This window comes from Dreissena polymorpha, chromosome 12 (assembly GCF_020536995.1).
Source record: "Dreissena polymorpha isolate Duluth1 chromosome 12, UMN_Dpol_1.0, whole genome shotgun sequence".
NCBI lineage: Eukaryota > Metazoa > Mollusca > Bivalvia > Myida > Dreissenidae > Dreissena > Dreissena polymorpha.
The window spans coordinates 75,363,801-75,385,463 of record NC_068366.1 but is presented as its reverse complement, the minus strand read 5'-3'; the positions used below and the strand labels follow the sequence as shown (position 1 = coordinate 75,385,463).

The 21,663-nt window shown below is 35.5% G+C and overlaps 2 protein-coding genes across 5 annotated transcripts in view; one reads left to right on the top strand and one right to left on the bottom strand.

Moving 5' to 3' along the window:
- Positions 1-21,663, top strand: part of LOC127853429 (DNA ligase 1-like) — a 182,968-nt gene that overhangs the window by 12,873 nt on the left and 148,432 nt on the right. For 2 of the 4 annotated variants that reach the window (XM_052387959.1, XM_052387961.1), the window contains exon 2: positions 6,522-6,639. The exons of the other annotated variants lie outside the window; for them this stretch is intronic. The gene's annotated coding sequence lies outside the window, so the exon portion shown is untranslated. The remainder of the gene's footprint in view (positions 1-6,521; positions 6,640-21,663) is intronic. 4 annotated transcript variants of the gene reach the window in all.
- LOC127852726 (prisilkin-39-like) lies at positions 1,473-2,069 on the bottom strand. The gene has a single exon (XM_052386678.1). It carries the CDS (start codon positions 2,067-2,069, stop codon positions 1,473-1,475), a length of 597 nt encoding a protein of 198 aa, XP_052242638.1.

Below are 21,663 nucleotides of genomic sequence, written 5' to 3'. Positions count from 1 at the left end.
TACAATAATTGCTTACATTTTGAGTCTGACTTGGTATTAACAACCTCTAATTACTGTATGCTTCATTAAAAACCTTTTGGTAACATAAGTACCAGTGGTTACCTGCATAAATGTGCCAGTGGTAGCCTGCAAAAATGTGCCTGTGGTGGCTTGCATAAATGTGCCTGTGGTGGCTTGCATAAATGTGCCAGTGGTGGCCTGTGTAAATGTGCCAGTGGTAGCCTGCATACATGTGCCAGTGGTATCCTGCATACATGTGCCAGTGGTAGCCTGCATACATGTGCCAGTGGTAGCCTGCATAAATGTGCCAGTGGTGGCCTGCATAAATGTGCTAGTGGTAGCCTGCATAAATGTGCTTGTGGTAGCCTGCATGTATGTGCCAGTGATAGTCTGCATATATGTGCCAGTGGTAGCCAACATATATTTTTCAGTGGTAGCCTGCATAAATGTGCCTGTGGTAGCCTGCATAAATGTGCCAGTGGTAGCCTGCATGTATGTGCCAGTGGTAGCATGCATATATTTGCCAGTGGTAGCCTGCATAAATGTGCCTGTGGTAGCCTGCATGTATGTGCCAGTGGTAGCCTGCATACATGTGCCAGTGGTAGCCTTCATAAATGTGCCAGTGGTAGCCTTCATAAATGTGTCAGTGGTAGCCTGCATAAATGTGCAAGTGGTAACCTGCAAAAATGTGCCAGTGGTGGCCTGTGTAAATGTGCCAGTGGTAGCCTGCAAGTATGTGCCATTGGTAGCCTGCATACATGTGCCAGTGGTGGCCTGCATAAATGTGCCTGTGGTAGCCTGCATAAATGTGCCTGTGGTAGCCTGTATGCTGTTCCAGTGATAGTCTGCATATATGTGCCAGTGGTAGCCTGCATATATTTGCCAGTGGCAGCCTGCATAAATGTGCCTGTGGTAGCCTGCATAAATGTGCCAGTGGTAGCCTGCATGTATGTGCCAGTGGTAGCCTGCATAAATGTGCCAGTGGTAGCCTGCATAAATGTGCCAGTGGTAGCCTGCATAAATGTGCCAGTGGTAGCCTGCATAAATGTGCCAGTGGTAGCCTGCATAAATGTGCCTGTGGTGGCTTGCATAAATGTGTAAGTGGTAACCTGCACAAATGTGCCAGTGGTGGCCTGCATAAATGTGCCAGTGGTGGTCTGCATAAATGTACCAGTGGAAGCCTGCATGTATGTGCCAGTGTTAGCCTGCATACATGTTCCAGTGGTAGCCTGCATACATGTGCCAGTGGTGGCCTGCATAAGTGTGCCTGCATAAATGTGCCAGTGGTAGCCTGCATAAATGTGCCAGTGGTGGCCTGCATAAATGTGCCTGTGGTGGCCTGCATAAATGTACCAGTGGTAGCCTGCATGTATGTGCCAGTGGTAGCCTGCATACATGTGCCAGTGGTAGCCTGCATACTTGTGCCAGTGGTGGCCTGCATAAATGTGCCTGTGGTAGCCTTCATAAATGTGTCAGTGGTAGCCTGCATAAATGTGCCAGTGGTAGCCTGCATACATGTGCCAGTGGTAGCCTGCATAAATGTGCCAGTGGTAGCCTGCATACATGTGCCATTGGTAGCCTGCATACATGTGCCAGTAGTAACCTGCAAAAATGTGCCTGTGGTAGCCTGAATACATGTGCCAGTGGTAGCCTGCATGTATGTACCAATGGTGGCCTGTGTGAATGTGCCAGTGGTAGCCTGCATACATGTACCAGTGGTAGCCTGCATACATGTACCAGTGGTGGCCTGTGTAAATGTGCCAGTGGTAGCCTGCATACATGTACCAGTGGTAGCCTGCATACATGTACCAGTGGTGGCCTGTGTAAATGTGCCAGTGGTAGCCTGCATACATGTGCCAGTGGAAGCCTGCATACATGTAATAGTGGTAGCCTGTGTAAATGTGCCAGTGGTAGCCTGCATATATGTGCCAGTGGTAGCCTGCATAAATGTGCCAGTGGTAGCCTGCATAAATGTGCCAGTGGTAGCCTGCATACATGTGCCAGTGGTAGCCTGCATACATGTGCCAGTGGTAGCCTTCATAAATGTGCCAGTGGTAGCCTGCATACATGTGCCAGTGGTTGCATGCATACATGTGTCAGTGGTAGCCAGCATAAATGTGCCAGTGGTAGCCTGCATATAATATTGTGCCAGTGATAGTCTGCATATATGTGCCAATGGTAGCCTGCATGTATGTGCCAGTGGTAGCCTGCATGTATGTGCCAGTGGTAGCCTGCATGTTTGTGCCAGTGGTAGCCTGCATAAATGTGCCAGTGGTAGCCTGCATAAATGTGTCAGTGGTAGCCTGCATATAATATTGTGCCAGTGATAGTCTGCATATATGTGCCAATGGTAGCCTGCATAAATGCAAAACCTTTGGCACATTTCTTGGGTCTAAGTCTATTCTTTATTCTTAAGTCAAAGAGTGGGTTGGCTAATACTGGGCTCTGGAAGTCAAATTTTGCTATTAGTCCAACAATTTATTATTAGTCAAATTGTTCTAAAGGTCTAGTTCTGTAGGTCAAAATTTTCTTAAAGTCCAGTTCTTTACATTACATTTTTGAAGTCCAGAATCTGCAGTTTTAACACTGCTTGAAAACCAACACTGCTGTGCATGTGGACATTTGCTAGATGTATTAGCCATCTGTGTTACAGTGTATATTACATTCTACAGGGAGTAGCTGACCATTTACTAGTATATAAAAAAAAATAAAAAATGAAAACAGGAACAAAAGACACTTTTTTATGTTTTTAATCCTAACATACCATGTTATGGGTTTAAAATAATTAATAAATGCTTATAGCCAGACCATAAACTTCATCTCCAACAAAAACAGGTTGTTTCATCTTCGTTTAAAAATTTTCAACCACCACTTTGAATCAAACGAAACATACATATTTTAATTACAGCTCTTTTGTTGCTCATCTCTGCCTCATGATGCCCTTTAACGCTGTAAAAACTTCAGTAGTTTTTAATGCAGAATGTTTATGAGACAAAAACATTAATAGGGCAATAATACTTGGATACATGAATAAAAACAATGACATGTATATATTTGAGATGTTTTGAAACTTGCTGTACTCATTTCACTTCAAAGACATTGAAGTATCTACACTATAAAATATTTACAATTACTTATACAATTCTTTATTAATGCAACAACGTTGACCCAATACCTGAGGTTGTAACACATAGGTTTCACATACAGACAAATCATTGACAGCATTTTCTGCTTTTATGGTATTTTTTGAAGTCTGCACAAATCCAGTTGAGTGGAAATTGTCTTCCCTGGTTACCCTATGCAGACTGCACAGGCTAATCAGTGACAACCCTTTACCCAAAATGCATTAAGCCCTGTTTTAACAGAGTGTGGCTCATTTGTATTTAGTGCATCAGGTTTCTATCCCATTTGCAATCACTCCAAGACCAATGGTTGGTTATGGTGTATAATACAAGTACCGGAGATTCACATTTCCAGTGGTGACCGTGGGTCTTTGAGTGTAGCAGTATTATATTGCACTTCGGTTTAATTAAAAATTTAAATGTGAAGTAAGTAGGTAAGGGTCTACAAAGTGCTCAAACCTAATACCTTTGGTTATGAAGCCATTTGGCACCAAGTTGTTGCAGCAACAGTTTGAGATCCCATTTCAGCTACCAGAGCTCCAGATAAGGGCCGTACAGCCGTAAATACGCCTTTTTCATGAAGATTTACGCATTTATTTTTATAAACTGGACGTACAATTACGACATTAATATCCATTTTATGCATTTACAAAAAAAATCTGGCCGTACCGATATGTCTGCGTCAGCGCGGCGTGATTTGTTGGTCTCTAACCTAACGGCGCTTTTCGTTAATTTAAATTACCGAAAAGTTGTAGACTGGGTTCATATAGTATTGTCTATTCTGTCGCGTGATTTCCTGTAACTTGTAAATCCGTCAAAAACAATACGTCTGCACGCAATGGAATGCCGGCTTAACCGAAAGCGGTTCAAAACAACACTTTGTTGTCATATAATGACTACATACGGTGTCGTCTAACCATCCTGACATTAAATCTGTAAACCCAGAAAAAGACATTGTCGCACCGATATTAAACGATTTAAGCATCGGTGGCTTAAAAGGTTAGAAAACACGATGGGAAACGGATGAGGCAGTGAAATAAGTGTTCATTTACTTAGCTTACTAGTTGGCTTGTGTTTTCTTGTCAAGAAAAATGAAGAAATAGTATTAGTCATGAGTTTTAATGTGTAGTTGTATTTGCATCATAACTCAGAATGGAAAACCTAATACAGTAACTGTTTAAGAAGCTACATATATTTATTATAATTGCTGCAAATGTTTCTGTAAAGTCAGTTATACACCCTTCAATATCCAAGAACACGGGTAGTACAGTACTACCTGTATTTTTGGATATGGTAGTACAGGTTCTAATTGATTTTAAGTGTTACTCCTTTTCTTTCTGTCAGTGGCAGTACTGTTACTAATTTCACATGCAACCATCTGGTCATGCACTCCTAAAGATAAATTTGTCTGATTAAGCACTGGGTTCTCTTCCTAAGTTTGACCCTTTTCTAAAAAGTGTATTGAGTCCTCATGGAATGGAGTGGTATTGGCACCATATTGTTTTCTGCCTTGAATGTGCTTTAAATGCGCATTGAATACAGTTTATATATGCAGAAAAAATTCTGTATCTCTATATTTTTCTTTGCCTTAATTCCCTTTTTTTTTATCTCTATATTTTTCTTTGCATTTATTCTCTCAAATGCATTAAAAGTGTGTTCCTCCTTTTGAAAAATACACTATCATTATATGCTTACATGAATTTTAAGTTTATTTTCAAGTTTATTAATACACTTTATTAGAAATTCTGAAAAAGTAGAGAAAATATACACAATTGTATTTAATGCGCACTTAGTGGCAATATGGCTGTGTTTAATGCATAATGATTACACTTTTTTGAGGAGGGTGATTAATGAGTACTTAAGCCTTAACCTTACTGCCTAATGTATTGTACTTTTGACATTAAAACAAGGTGCAGAATAATAGGTGCTTCATGTTTGGCACAGAAATGCTCTGGTGCTTTACTTCTTGAAAGGGGTGGCTTCTGTACATTGACCATGGACAAGAAATGAATAAAAGATAAATTTAAGAATTGTCTCTTTGTGATTTACACAATTTTAGTGTGGATAGCCATAGATATGACGTTGAACTACAGTTCATGGATAAATTCTTAAACCATGAATACTGTTATCGGATTTACAAATTGTGATTTTTTTATTTATTTTGAGAAGCAAAAGAATAAATAGTTTATTTATTAAAGTTATATTCACTTTTATTATATTATAGTTCTTATTTATCGGAATATTTTGTTATAGTGTACAATCTATGATCATTTAATAATCTCAAATTATATGGTATCTCTCTCGTTAGTATTTTAATCTACACAATTAAAAAGTCATCAAACATGGATGCTTAGAAAGATAACTGCATTAGAGGTTCTTAAAACAATCCCTTGGTTTTTGATTTCATTAATGCTTTTGATAAAACACATAGATATTCTCCCTGTTCACACACCCGCTAATTAAAGTGAAATTTTACATGCGGGCGCTCCCACTAAGTTTTGAAAGGTCGAGTGTGAAGTGAAAAGAAGTTTAGAATGTGTTTTTGTGTGCATGTTTTTCGTAATTTTAACGAGCAATCGAGCAGCTGAGGTTGTAAAATAAAAGGGGAAAGAAAGAGAATGCATAGAACAGGACTTCCAGTGATAGGGGTAAAGTGTTAGAGGTGTCTAAAACTCTGGGTATGGCCCTTTCATGTTGTAACTGTAGATGACCGGCTGAGATGGTCTAAATGTCCTGTATAATATATTTGCAGTGCTCTGTGTAAAGAGGGTTTAATGTTTGTGTGTAAAGTGTCGTCCCAGATTAGCCTGTGAAGTCCGCACAGGCTTATCAGGTATGAGACTTTCCTTCTAAACTGGATTTTTGCTAAGAAAAGACTCGGAAAGTATCGTACCTGATTAGCCTGTGCGGACTGCACAGGCTAATCTGGGACGACACTTTAGGCACATGAATTTAAAAACCCTATTTTACAGAGCAGGGCCCATATATTTTAGTTTTGTTTGAAAGCGAAAATCAATAATTAAGCTCACTTATCATGGAAAACCCGACAAATATAAGAATTTGTGCTGTAATTTAGAAATAGTTTCTTTCCGGCCATTCAAAGAATAAATTTGATTATTATTTTATATAAGAATGATATTGAACTCAAATCAAAACTTGTGGTTTCATTTCGTTTTGATTATTTTATTTTCTGACACTTTATTTTGTATGTGCTGAAAATCCCCAGTACAAAAAGTAATTTAAAACATATGCTATTATACTATTAGTTCTAAATCTGCTATCATGTTTGTGATAAAATATAAGATAATTGCTAAATGATTAAATATTAATTAATATTTTATTGATTATGGATGGGTTTGTCATTTTTTATCTGGCTTAATTGTATGTTAAATTTAATAGGTTGATGTTGGCCCGCACATAGGACAATTCTGGCATCTGTTCCATGCTGAGAGAAGACCTATTGCTCTTCTTTTGAAGTGCAATCAAATCAATAATTTCAATAACTGATGTTTCAAAGGTAATCTGTATTTGAAAGAAAAATCTGTCAATTTCACATTGAAATTTCTTGCAATTTTCAATACATTTGTCAAAACAAATCTCTAAGAAGCAACATTTGTAGAGTTTTTGTATTGTATAGTTCCTTCATCATTGTTTAATGGTGCAGATTATGTGTGATTTTGTTGAAAATATTAAAAAATTTAAACTGTGAAAAAAGACAGGTGGTAGCATTTACAGTTTTACAACCTGTGACAAAGAGGGTAGTTGTTACATTCAACAAGGCACTTGTATTGTTGCATTGGGTAATGATGACCAATAATTGCAAATACAAAGGGTAGAGGCCAGCACATTGGTGTTGTGGACCATTGTCCAGTCTTGGACATCTGCTGACCTGACGTCAATGCTGTGAATAGGATGGGTGGGGTAGGTTTGTTATTGGCCAAAGGTGTCAGCATAGTAAAGTGGGTGATGAATAACCACAGTGCTTAAATCTTTATACATATTTTTTGTTTAGGTGAAGGAGCATTCAAATTTAAAATGACACCACTTAGTTGAAAGATATTGATCGTTCAGAAAACATGTGCTCTTTGTAAACTCCAGCTGCACTGGAAAAAATTCTTCGAAAATAAATAATTCACAAGAAACAATGTATGTAGTTCTGTATTTTTACAAATTTAACTTAAACATGCTTTAAATTTCCAATACACTTCCAGTATGCTGAAGTAAAGAAAAACACACATCTTGAGTCACATTGTACAGTCCTTTTCGTCTGAACCTCCAAAGTGTACCTCAAGTCATCAAAGATTTTTATAATTTTGAATTTGCTTGTACTAATATGTCAAACAATTTCTGATGTGTTAATGTTACATTTTTCTATTTATGAATTACAAAAATTGAATTCAGGATTTCTGTTCAGTTTTATATACTATTTGTCTGATGAAAAAGCAGTTGATTAACTTATTGATTATGATATTAAATAAAAAATAATTATATACTTTTTGATTTTGCGTCCTTGATTGGTCCATGAATAATAAAAATCATTTTTTATGTAGGATTTGAACCTTTAATGCGTAAAGACGTAGTGGTTTATAGCTGTGACTAAAGTTATAAAGTTTTAAAGTTAATTACATATCCATGAGCATCATATTTATTATGTATGAATGTTAAAAACACACGTTTAAAGTACTAAAGAGGTAAATAAAAAATGAGGTCCATGATTTCACCAAGCTATTGATCCGAATACTAAAGATCATTTTGAAAGACAAGAAGAACATTAATTCATATCTTAACTGATTCATTCTCTCTTTATTTACAACAGCAATAAAGTTTTTGGGTAATTAGTACTTGAAACATAGCCTTACGGGATGGAATTTAAAAAAAGCAGCTGTAAACATCGGACGCATATAAATATCTTGGCAATTAAAGCAGTATATTTAACATAATCTTTAGCCGCTAGGTTTAAATTCATCCGCATTGCCTTTATCATTTTTTCAAATCGTTCTGTTTGAGGCACATTAAGGTGGAAAACCACTTTCAAAAGTATTAAATATATGATAAAATGAACCTCAAGGGTGTATTCAAGAAGCTTGAATTCAACATAAAATATTAAATTATGATAAAAAGCTTTTGCTGGTATTTTCAAATAATGGCTTTATAGATGCTATCATCCATTTGTAAATTCTATATGATAATCGACCTTTCCACTTGAAACAGTGAACCCACTATCAAATATGGTAATATCCACCAAACTGTTTCAAATTGTTCACAAAGTGGCAATCATTTTTATTGCCGTGCACTCTTTATTGATTATGGTCTTTTGTTTAACATGATGAAAATATATACTGGGTAAAGTCAAGTTATTGTTCAGGGTTTTTTCAGCACTTTCTGCGCCTCCGGAAAAGGGAGGCACTCCTAAAGCAAACGAACCCGATCCCAAACCAAAATTATATTTTTTTTCCCCAATTTCCAAAAAAAAAATAAAAATATTTTTTTTTTTTTTTTAAGAATGAAGTGTCTTATAACTTGTGTGACTAACCAGTGTTTGTTTTGGTCAAAAATATCTGCTATAAGGTTTTGACTGTTCAGTTCTTATCACAGAGTGTAACTGTAACTGAAAAACAAAACTGCAGTACTTGAATTAACGTTGAACATGCCCAATATTGAATCTGTTTACATTAAGAAGACAAAATATGAAATAAAAACAAATTTATTTGTTAATCAACTGAATTATTTAAGCATGATTATTTCACAATTATCTCCCAAATGAGCCGTTTCATCGAAGCAAAAATACGCAAAATGACCAATTTTGTCGATAAAAAAATTCCCAATTTGGTCAGACTCCTTTTCCCAAAATAGGCAGAAAAAACCCTGTTATTCTGAAATTACTTACATATGTAATGGAGATTTTTTTTAATTATTGTTTTCGTTCACTCTGATGTGAATTATGAAATCTGTGTTTAACCCTTGTCCACTTATAAGCAAAGTGAAAATGTCTATGTGCAAACAGAAGAAAACCAGAACAGCCTGCGAGTAACTCAAAGTCTGTTCAGGTTTTATGCTGTTTGCTGCTCATCAGTAACTAAGGGTTGGAAATAAAGCCTTAAAACTTTAATTTAGTAATAAAGGTATTTAATTTAATTTAACTTTCTATGGGACTACTAACAAATGCATCAAAATACGTATCTAAGTGGTAAAGGGTTTAACCCCTGCGAAATGTTGTTCTGCAGTTCACGAATAATTTGTGAACTGTTCATGAACTGTTCGTGAACTGAATTCATGTTCACGAATAGTCAGTGAACAGAAAATGAGCCAAGTCTGTGAAATGTTCTTGAAATTTTAGTTCATGAACTGTTCATGAACACTAATGGCATGAAGTGTTCATGAAATATTCTTGAAACCTAATGGCATGAAGTGTTCATGAACTATTCTTGAACCCTTATGGCATGAAGTGTTCATGAACTATTCTTGAACCATTATGGCATGAAATGTTCATGAACTATTAATGAACACCAATGGCATGAAGTGTTCTTGAACAGTTCATGAACAACACAAATCTTGAAAAATTCTACAGGGTTTTGCTTTTCTTGAACAGTTCATGAACATTTTTCTCCTATTTTTCAATGGCTCATTTTCTGTTCACGGACTGTCAGTGAATAGTTCATGAACCATAGGTCTTCAAGAGTTCATGAACTGAGGTGGCATGAAGTGTTTATGAACTATTCATGAACAAGAATTTGTCAATTTATGCAAAGGTTATCATAAGTGTTACCAAAGCTCAACAAACAGGTCAGGGTAAGAAGAAACAAGTCTTGTATTAGCACTTAACATATTGATAGCAACATATAACAATAATTTAAATATAACACTAATAACTGAGATACAAGTGGTTTGATAATACTCTTTAAATTTCATAATACAACTTTGCACTATATGTTCATGAATAATTCATGTATTAAGAAGATTATGAATAGTCTCATTTTCAGTTCAAGAATCATTTACTAATCAATGGTTTCCCTGAAATGGTTACACTTACAGTGCCAAAGAACTTGAAATGGAACCAATGGCTGATAAGTTCAGCCGGTAATTTATTAAAGACTTACATTTTCAAATATAACATAAACCATGTGCCTTCCGTTTCAACTTCCTGTGCACACAATATTCTTCCTTTGTAAAAACAGCAATGCAATGTGCATGTTTGAGTTCTTGATATCATCTTAAACTGTTCTTGAAATAAGAAGTCCTTAAAACGTTCTAAAACTTGTCTTTTAAGTCTTCCAAGAACAATGACAGATCCTTTTAAGAACATATTGGATTCTTAAAAAGGCCATCATATGTTCAAAAACATTGTGTAGACCTGTTTAAGAACATCAGAAGGAAACATGTTGTTCTTAAAGTGTTCAAGAATAGTTTAAGAATAATTAAAGAACAGGAAAAGTCCTTAAAAAGTTATTGAACTGTTCCTGAAGGCAGTTCTTGAACAGTTCTTGTACAAATGTTCTTAAAATTCTCTAGAACAGGTCAAGAACTCTTACTTACAGTGGTGAAAATACTATGCATATTCATACTAACTTCAGAGGTTTCACAAATCTACAAGATTAGTATGCTAGACATTTCAATATTACTTTCAAAAATATTTATGAAACATGTAGCACAAAGGAATTCATGAATTATTCATGATGGATCCTCAAAGTCTGTCTCAGAAAAGTCATCAGAAATAATTGTTCATGAAATGTTCATTACTAAGTATTTATGGTTAGATGAAGAACTGTTCATGAACTTTGAAGTGTTCAACAAAAATTCATAAACTGTTCATGAACGTGTCTTAAGAACAGTTCATGTCCAAAAGTTCATGAACCAAGATCAGTAACTTTTTGAGAATGGTTCATGAACAATTCCTGATTGGCTTGAAGTGTTCATGAAATCATGAACAACATTTCGCCAAGGAAGTTCTGTTTATATTTATGCCCCCCTTCGAAGAAGAGGGGGTATATTGCTTTGCACATGTCGGTCGGTCGGTCTGTTGGTCCGTCCACCAGGTGGTTTCCGGATGATAACTCAAGAACGCTTGGGGCTAGGATCATGAAATAGTCAAATGGTTTCCGGATGATAACTCAAGAACTCTTATGCCTAGGATCATGAAACTTGATAGGTAGATTGATCATGACTTACAGATGACCCCTATTGATTTTCAGGTCACTAGGTCAAAGGTCAAGGTCATGGTGACCCGAAATAGTAAAATGGTTTCCGGATGATAACTCAAGAACGCTTATGCCTAGGATCATGAAACTTGATAGGTAGATTGATCATGACTCGCAGTTGACCCCTATTGATTTTCAGGTCACTAGGTCAAAGGTCAAGGTCACGGTGACCCGAAATAGTAAAATGGTTTCCGGATGATAACTCAAGAACGCTTATGCCTAGGATCATGAAACTTGATAGGTAGGTTAATCATGACTTGCAGATGACCCCTAGAGATTTTCAGGTCACTTGGTCAAAGGTCAAGGTCACGGTGACCCGAAATAGTAAAATGGTTTCCGGATGATTACTCAAGAACGCTTATGCCTAGGATCATGAAACTTGATAGGTAGATTGATCATGACTCACAGCTGACCCCTATTGATTTTCAGGTCACTAGGTCAAAGGTCAAGGTCACAGTGACTCACAATAGTAAAATGGTTTCCGGATGATAACTCAAGAACGCTTATGCCTAGGATCATGAAACTTCATAGGTACATTGATCATGACTCGCAGATGACCCCTATTGATTTTCAGGTCACTAGGTCAAAGGTCAAGGTCATGGTGACCGGAAATAGTAAAATGGTTTCCGGATGATAACTCAAGAACGCTTATGCCAAGGATCATGAAACTTCATAGGTACATTGATCATGACTGGCAGATGACCCTATTGATTTTCAGGTCACTAGGTCAAAGGTCAAGGTCACAGTGACAAAAAACATATTCACACAATGGCTGTCACTACAAATGAGAGCCCATATGGGGGGCATGCATGTTTTACAAACAGCCCTTGTTTTTATAATTATTGCCTGACATTGTCTTAATCTTTCAGCATTATTCATATTTTAGATTGATCAATATCAACTTAGATTTATTTTCTTGTTAGTACAAATACCAGAAATCATAGGACTGGTGTATTAATTTTGCATTCCTAGTAGTGTGTAATAGACATTCACATTATTGATAACGCTTTACAAACAACAATAATTTTGGCCTGTTATGTTTCTTGTAATATTCATTAAGTCAAAGATGCTTTATATGATTTTTCTTTGCATTGTTTTTCATGTTTTTATGCCCCCGGATTGAATGATCGGGGGTATATTGTTTTTGGCCTGTCTGTCTGTCTTTCTGTTTGTCATTCTGTCATTCTGAACTTTAACCTTACAGTAAAGTTTTGCAATAACTTTTGAAATATTGAACATAGCAACTTGATATTTGGCATGCATGTGTATCTATGGAGCTGCACATTTTGAGTAGTGAAAGGTCAAGGTCAAAGTCATCCTTTAAGGTCAAAGGTCAAAAATTTAAAACTTTAATATATTAAAGTTTTGCAATAACTTGAAATATTGAACATAGCAACTTGATATTTGGCATGCATGTGTATCTCGTGAAGCTGCACATTTTGAGTGGTGAAAGGTCAAGGTCAAGGTCATCAATCAAGGTCAAAGGTCAAAAATTTAAAACTTATATAGTAGAGTTTTGCAATATTTACTTTTGAAATATTGAACATGGTAACTTGATAATTGGCATGCATGTGTATCTCATGGAGCTGCACATTTTGAGTGGTGAAAGATCAAGGTCATCCTTCAAAGTAAAAGGTCAAAAATTTAAAACTTTAATATAGTAAAGTTTTGCAATAACTTTTGAAATATTGAACATGGCAACTTGATAATTGGCATGCATGTGTATCTCATGGAGCTGCACATTTTGAGTGGTGAAAGGTCAAGGTCCAGTTCATCCTTCAAGGTCAAAGGTCCAAAAAAAAGCGGTGCATTAGGGGGCATTGTGTTTCTGACAAACACATCTCTTGTTCAGATTGTACACATTTTTGGAAAAAGTTTTTTTTAAGGGAATATTTTTTAAAAAATTATTTAGCTGTGACTGCAAAATCCTTTGGTAAGATCAGTTCAAGGAAATCAAAGCGCTGAAGGCACTAAATTTGTTCGCTGTGGTATAATCTTAGACGCAACTCAGTTTTCAAAATTATGTTATAGCTTTTTATATCGCAAGTTTGAAATGGCCACAACCCATTCAAATTTATAAAGAGTGTGTCTTAAAACACAGCTCGAGATGTGTTTTTTTTTCAAATCATTGATACAGCTAATCAGTGTGCACAGGCTAATCTTATTTGACATGCATTAAGCCCCGTTTTCCCTGAAAGCAGCCAATATGTACAGATGTCAATGATAAACACTAGACTGGCCAACATTGTCTTACAAGCTGTTAAATACACACTATGTACTGTACCAGTGCAGTGAGAACAGGCAGATGCGGTGGTTAAAGCAGACGCTTTTAGCATTCTGTCGTCTGCTAAATTTTACTGGAGTTATCCACACAGGCAGTCACAAGTTACGGTTCCTAGCATAGCTAAGGCATACTGATTTGCAAAATTGGGTCTGCATAAAACTACATGATTTAAATGAATAACTTTAAGGGGCTTACTCCTTTTCATCCTTATGTCTGGTCATCCTAAAAAAGGTTTGTTTGGCATTGTAATTGCATTTTTTTCTTTTTCTTTTTAAAATTCAATCTCTGATTCTTACTGAACACTTTCCACAACAATGCACTTGTATTAAAAATAAGTAAAACGTATACTTTTACAAAGCTGCAATTGTGTGCTCTTTAAATGTTGTGGTTCATAGTAACTAAAGGTTGATTTCTGTGTTTCTGATCACACTTTCGGAGGCTTAAGTTCTTATTGGCAGCAAAAATGTTAAATTAATAGATGTCTGACACTAAAACGCACATTCTTCTTGCACTTGTGTTTTAAAAGTTTGATGCCATCGTAGAAGATCTTAATTAGCAGCTGGAATTGGTTTGTCTCACTATTTACGAGATTACGTATTGATTTGGACGTTTAATTACTTGTTTAATGTAGATTTTACTGGAAATCTTTGATCTCTGTTTTTTAGCAAATGGCTTCCATGGATGTATTTGAAATTTGATTTCTATGAAACTGCCTGACAGGTTTGCATTAGTAAAATTGTCATTAGTTGACAGGGGCTGACAGTTTTAGGTGGCCTTTTTAAGTCCTTTGAACTGATGTCTGGGAAAGGTTTCCTAACTGTCTGCTCTAGACAGGTTGTTATTATTTTTTGTTTTTATGTGGATTAAATGCAAATGTTTTGCATCAATCATGGAACATTTAACCTGTGTATATATCTTTTATGATGCACTTCAATAATGTTGAAAGTATTGACAATGGTAATCATGTGTTTATCTTAGTTAATATAAAATGGTGTGTCAAGTTTATTCAGTTATTGTCCCCTACCGGTTTCACCGGAGGGGACTTATGGTTTGCGCTCTGTGTGTCTGTCTGTCTGTCTGTGAGTCTGTCTGTCACACTTTTCTGGATCCTGCGATAACTTTAAAAGTTCTTAATATTTTTTCATGAAACTTGAAACATGGATAGATGGCAATATGGACATTATGCACGTCATTTCTTTTTGTTCCTACGTCAAAAATTCTGGTTGCTATGGCAACAAATAGACTAGAAATACTGCTGAAAATGGTGGTTTTCTGGATCCTGAGATAACTTTAAAAGTTCTTAATATTTTTCATGAAACTTGCAGCATGGAATGATGGCAATATGGACATTATGCACGTCATTTCATTTTGTTCCTACATCAAAAATTGTTGTTGCTATGGCAACCAAAAAAAATTATTCTGAAAATGGTGGAATTTCTGACAATGGTGGAGCCGGTAGGGGACCATATTGCTTGACAATAGTCTTGTTATTATTATTATATTTAAAACAGTTTAAACCCTTACCACTTCAAGATTTGTATTTTGAGGCATTTGTAGTCCCTTAGAAAGTTGAATTTAATTAAAGACCTTTCTTACTAGATTCAAGTTTGTAGGGCTTCTCTTCCAACCCTTTAATACTGATGAGCAGCAAACAGCATAAAACCTGAACACACTGCGAGTAATACTCTCAAGCTGTTCTGGATTTATGCTGTTTGCACATAGCCATTTCCACTTTGCTTCTACGTACGTGGAAAAAGGGTTAAAAACAAACCAAACTGATTTATACTTGGTTGTGGTTCTTTTATTATTATGCAAGGGTAAAAATATGCTTTATAGTAATTACTCATTCAGCATCTGTTTCTGTTATTAAACTCGCACCTTAAACCAAACCATGTGCATAAGAAGAAAATATTGCGAGTTTTTCGGGTTTCAATACACAAATTGTCAATGCCTTTGACAGGTTCGTCATTCATGACACTTTCACACTTTGCTGTTATCGAGATCAATGTCACGATCTTTGACAGTGCTCACTAATAAATATGTTAGTGTGTTTGACAATATTTTTGTTCTTGTTACAACTGTGTGTTTTTTTAATTGCACTTATAATAGCCTTGGGCCCCTTGAATTTCATCTGTTGCATTCTAGGATTTTGTATAGATGAATATAATTATGATGGGGTTGCTTTTTGTGGCAGAATAGCTACAAACCACTGTATTAAGCATTAAAAACAGTTCAATAGATAGATGGATTTAATGAACAAATTATTTTGATGCTGGTAACCAAAGCGCAACATTTACACAGAACATCAGATAGACATCTTAACAAAAGCAAACAAATTATAAATAAAATAGACAATAAAATAAATAAGTATATAAAAATAAATAATACAAAAGCAACGAGACAAAAATTACACTAAAGAAAAATATCCATAATAAATCATCATGATTTTGTCCATCAGTAAATCTGACAAATTGTAAAAAAAATGTGTTTGTATATATTGCAATTTAAAACTTAAAATAAAATAAATAATAATACCTAAACTTGAGCAAATAAAATATAAATTAATAAATAATACAATGAGTATTAAATGGAAAAAAAATGATTTCAAGGTAACTGTAATTCATATGACTTTAGAAATAAATAATATGAATTCAAATCATTCTACAACAGTGCCAGCTGAGATGCTGTCAAGACTTCACAGTACACCTGGCCCAATGGCTGCTGTGATTCCTCGGATTCACACCTGTATGCTTGTACAGGATGAAAATTGGTGTTATATTTTCGAACTATGGGCTTAATGAAATTAAAGTACCATGTGGAGAGTCTGACTGTTGGTGGCTTTTGTTTTGGGGTGAAGTTTTTTAGCAGGTTCATGCAGTAATGTATTTTACAGACTCTGAGTGATTGATTCAGTGAGGCTAAGTGGTGTTTTTGATACGTTATATCCTTGTTTTTGATTTTTTGAGTGCTTTTTAATTTGTTGTTGTTAATTGTTCAATGTATTGAACTCATGTTCAAGGCGATGGGAAATTTTTCAAAAGCACTATATATGCTACCATGGAAGGTTTATGATAGCCCTACTCAACCATCAAGGAGAACTCATGGCCTTTGGAAATCATGCAAGTCCATGCAGTCAATTCAACTCACAAAAGAGTTAACATTTCCCTTTGCATTATCGCAAATGAGTTATTACATAGCCTTTAAAATCACTCAACGGGTCTTATTGTCTTGCAAATCACACATATGGACTAACAGCAATGCAAATCACATATGAGTTTTCAATATTTTGCAAAGTACAAAATGGGGTTTCATAGCCCATGCAAATTTGTAAGGAAGGATTGCTATTACTGATCACTCATGAATTCTTGAAACCCTTGAAATGAAAGATTAGATCTTAATGCACATGAAATGCACAAAGTGGAATCTGCTTGCACTTGAAAGTTATAAATTTTTTTTTAATGTTATTGATTTGTTTTGTATTGTTTTCTGATTCCCATTCTCGCTGGTTCCCATTCTCAAACAATCACAACCACTGTGAAAATTATGTACTGAAAATAATCAAAGTGTGAGTTTTATAGCAATTAAACTAAACCACACATCAGACATGAGGGTTTATTACTTCAACATTTGTTAGCATGTTTGATGTAAGCCGGCATCCTGTTTGGACTTGGAAGTTAAGTTTTTACAAGAGCTTTAGTCCAACTGAGTTCTGACCTTTGGAACAGGGGGTAAACCTATCCCTTTGAAATCTTCAAGTAGGTATTTCATTTAAATCAAAGATACAATCTGTTTTGATATCCCTATCTTCTGTATGTTGTGTAGTACTTTTTTTCTTGTCCAGGGCTTATTAAATATTAGAGGTGTTTAATGGAAGTTAAATGGCTGATTTTTATTTGAATCTATGGAATGAATCAGTGGGTGTTACCCTTTTCATGTTACCTTGAAAGTGTTAAAGGGCATATAAGAATTAGAAAGAATATATCAGTGTAGATGTATTACCTGGTATGACTTTTTTGTTTTTCTTTGTTTTTATTATTATAAATTTCTTAAGTAAGAGGTTCCATATATATTGCAGAAAGTACAGGCTAATCTGGGACGACACTTTCCGCTTTTATGATATTTTTTGTTTCAAGAAAGTCTCTTCATAGCAAAAATCAAGTCAAGGCAAAAAGTAATGTCCCTAAATAGCATGTACAGACTGCACAGGCTAATCTGGGATGACACTTTACGCGCATGCATTAAACCCCCTTTTTACAGAGCACGCCCCATATATATTGTGGAAAGAATTGACACTGTCAATTTTGTTTAGTTTTCAGAGCTTGGTTGCCTTCTTCCCTGAGAGAAAGACACTTTACCTGAACAAATTTTTCGGCGTAAGCTGTATTAAGCCAGCTTTTCACCCTGACTTGACCTTTGTAAGTGTCCAATAATACTCAAATAAAATTTCCCGCGGCTAGGTACGAATGAATACACTTCATTTATTCCATTGGCTGATTTGAGTATAACACCAGAACATTGGAAACATATCCGCGTCTTTGTAACACTGTTTTACTGCATGAAACAATTTTATCTCTAATGAAAAGGCTCAATAGATAGAACAGTTTTACAATCAATTTTCGACATAAATACAGTTTGTGCGTTTACCTTTTATTTTCAGAGAATTACCAGCGCAAAAGCGTTTATACTAAAGGCTATGTTGCCATATTTAGTACTTACTTGCATTGCATTTCAACCCGCGAGGTTTCGGGTCAATTCGCGGCCATTTGTGAAAATCAGAGTTTATATACAGTTCATCACCGGAGTTCGCAGAAGGGGTTGCGATCATTGTGTTACACCGGTCTTACTGACAATAACGTAGTGACTGTAATGCATTGCATTCCAATCCGCAAGGTATCAAGGTCAGTTTGCGGTCAGTTGCAGAAATCTTTATATAAACGCCGTCTCGTAAACTTTGTGCACTTGAAGTCTGTTTTGATCAGAAAGATACTAAATAAAGATATTCGGCGATATTATTGTGGTATGTCAATCATCGATTTTTAATATGGTTTCAACATTAGCATGATAAGGACCAATTTTGATAAAATTAATTAGAAATATTTATCCATTTAGACCAGTTTATTAAGCATGAGCACAATAATTTACTATACTGTAATTATGCAATTAAATAAAATTCGAGCCGGCTGACCTATATGCACTCGTTTATTTTCATGTTTCTTGTGTTTTTCTATTCTGTAAATATAGATATCTGAGTAATAATATCACATAAAGCAAAATAAGCCACGAAATCTGGCGCAACATCCCGTAATTGATTTGCTTATGATGTAGCTAAGAACTGCGCAGAAAAAATGGCATCCGCTACTTTTTATCTCATAGAGATAACTTTTGATCGTTCATAAACATCGACCACAATCAACGCCGTATATCTTTTTTAAAGATATTTCTTGTTTAATTTAAAACGTTATTTATCCAAATATCAAGCTACTTTGAAGAATTTCTTTCTCTTTCTCAGTTTTGTAGATATTTTTGCATTTAAATGGAAGGCCAGACCTTTCCCCAAGTCAAGAATAAAAGCCTTGGTTTTAGTTAATGTAAAGTGTTGTAATTTTCTTAAACTGAGAAAATTTGTTGGATAAGGTGGATGGTAAATAGCTCTTTTTATGTTCAATGATTTCAAGTGGTTAGTAATAATTCTCAGATTCAGAGAAGATTTTATTTGCAACGGTAAGTCCTTTAGATTCTTTTGAATTCAAGCCCTGATCTTATGGTCTAGTAATGGTGTACAAAGGCAGGCACAATTTAATTTTTTTTCCACAATTTATTTAATACTGATCTTCAATGGTAAAATAGTCAAATGTTTTTTTTTTCTACGTCTTTATGTTCTTCCTCAAAAATTACCAAAATTGGATCATCCTCTTACAGCTGTTTGAAGTTCTAGGAAATTGCTGACACAGCGAGTCATTAGTTCCCAATGTTTTGTGCCACAACTATAAATTGAGTATTTTCTAGCCACAACCATTAAATAAATTGAATTTTGTAGGTTTTCTGTCAAAGCCTGTATCTTGATGTTACATTGGGACATTAACTTAATCATGAATTCTAGGCTTGTACTTAAGAGTGAATAACGCATGACCCCCATTGACCCTCCACGTTTTGTCAGAATCGTAAAACAGAATGTCAAAATGCCCGATCTCGAGTAATTTGCATATTGTAATTGTTCGATGATCAGTCTTGTTTCTAAGAAAAATTTACCAGATGAATGTCAGCTATAATTGCCAAATCAGCGGTGATTTATTTCTATCGATAAGTATTTAGTATGTACTCCGAAGTCCTGATGCCAAAGTGATATATCCATGTGCTTATGTGTATCTGATCTCAAAGGTTTAGTGGTTATGTTTTTGGAACATGGTTGAAATAAATTGTTTTTGATACAGTTTCCGTTTCCAGGAAATATGTGTTCGATTGGTGTATTATTAATGATAACTAGATAATAATAATATTCTTTAAAAAGATACAGTTAACCCTTTCCCACTCAGAGCCAATGTGGGAATGTGCAAAGAGCATAAAACTACAGAGAACAGCCTGCGAGTAACTCGCAGACTGTTCAGGTTTTATGCTGTTTGTTGCTCACCAGTATCTAAGGGTTGGAAATGAAGCCTTTAAAATTTGAATATAGTAAGACAGGTCTTTAATTAAATTTAATTTTCTGAAGGACTACAAATGGGTCAAAGTACGTATCTAAGTGGTAAAGGGTTAAATAAAACATCATTTGGAATGAATTGTAGTGAAAACTTTTCTTCTGAGACAGAATATAGTAGAACCTCATAAGAATTCTTAGACAGAATTATATACAGTGAGACATCAGATAACTTCTATACACAATGTAGTGGAACCTTAGATTTGGTTATTAATTGGAACGCACATTCTGCGACGTAGTACGCACATCCCCAGCTTCCTCCGCGTCATTAACAAATCGGCGGGTGACGTATCGGGGTTCCCCGAGTCTGTATTTAGCTGGATCTCAGGTGTGGTCGGGGATTTCCACCTTCTAAGTCCACATATGAAATGGTTTCACTGGCTTTCCCAGCTTTTAATCTATTTAGTTCCCAAGCTTTCCGTAGCACTATTTGTTGTATTGAATCCATTTCAGATTTAGAGATTTCGGCAATAGTGCTCGAGTACAAGAACTTTCGTTCTCCGCACATTAACAAAGAATGAACAAAGGAACTCGTTCAAAGTTCAAATTTTTGTGGATTTTCGTCTTTTCCTCATCTATTTCTCAGCAATTAATGACCGGAATTCAATGAAACTTTATGGGAAGCTTCACTTTCAAGAGGAGATGTGCATATTATCAGCTGGTTCTTGTCGGATGATTTTTTACAAAGTTATGGCCCTTTGAAATTTTCCATTGTACATATAGTGCAATTCTTGTCCGAGCTATTTCTCAGCACTTATTTCGGAAATTCAATGAAACTTTATGGGAAGCTTCACTACCAAGAGGAGATGTGCATATTATCAGCCTGTTTTTGTCGGATGATTTTTCACAGAGTTATGGCCCTTTGAAATTTTCCATTGTACATATAGTGCAATTCTTGTCCGAGCTATTTCTAAGCAACTTATGACGGGAATTCAATGAAACTTTATGGGAAGCTTCACTACCAACAGGAGATGTGCATATTATTAGCCGGTTATGGACAGATGATTTTTCACAGAGTTATGGCCCTTTGAAATTTTCTATAAACTGTACATATAGTGCAATTTTTGTCCGGGCTATTTCTTTCCAACTACTGACTGGAATACAATCAAGCTTTATGGGAAGTTTAACTACCTTGAAGAGATGCGCATGTTATTAGTGGGTTCTGGTTGGATGATTTATTTAGAGAGTTATGGCCCTTTTAAATTTTTAAGTTACTAAACCATCCATCGTATTATTTTGTCCAAAGTTATGCCCCTCAAGACGTTTCCTTTTATCTGAATATATAGTGCAATATTGTGACAAAAAAACCTTTGGGGAGCATCACCCGTCTCCGACGGTTTCTTGTTTTTCACTGCTTGCAAAGTCACT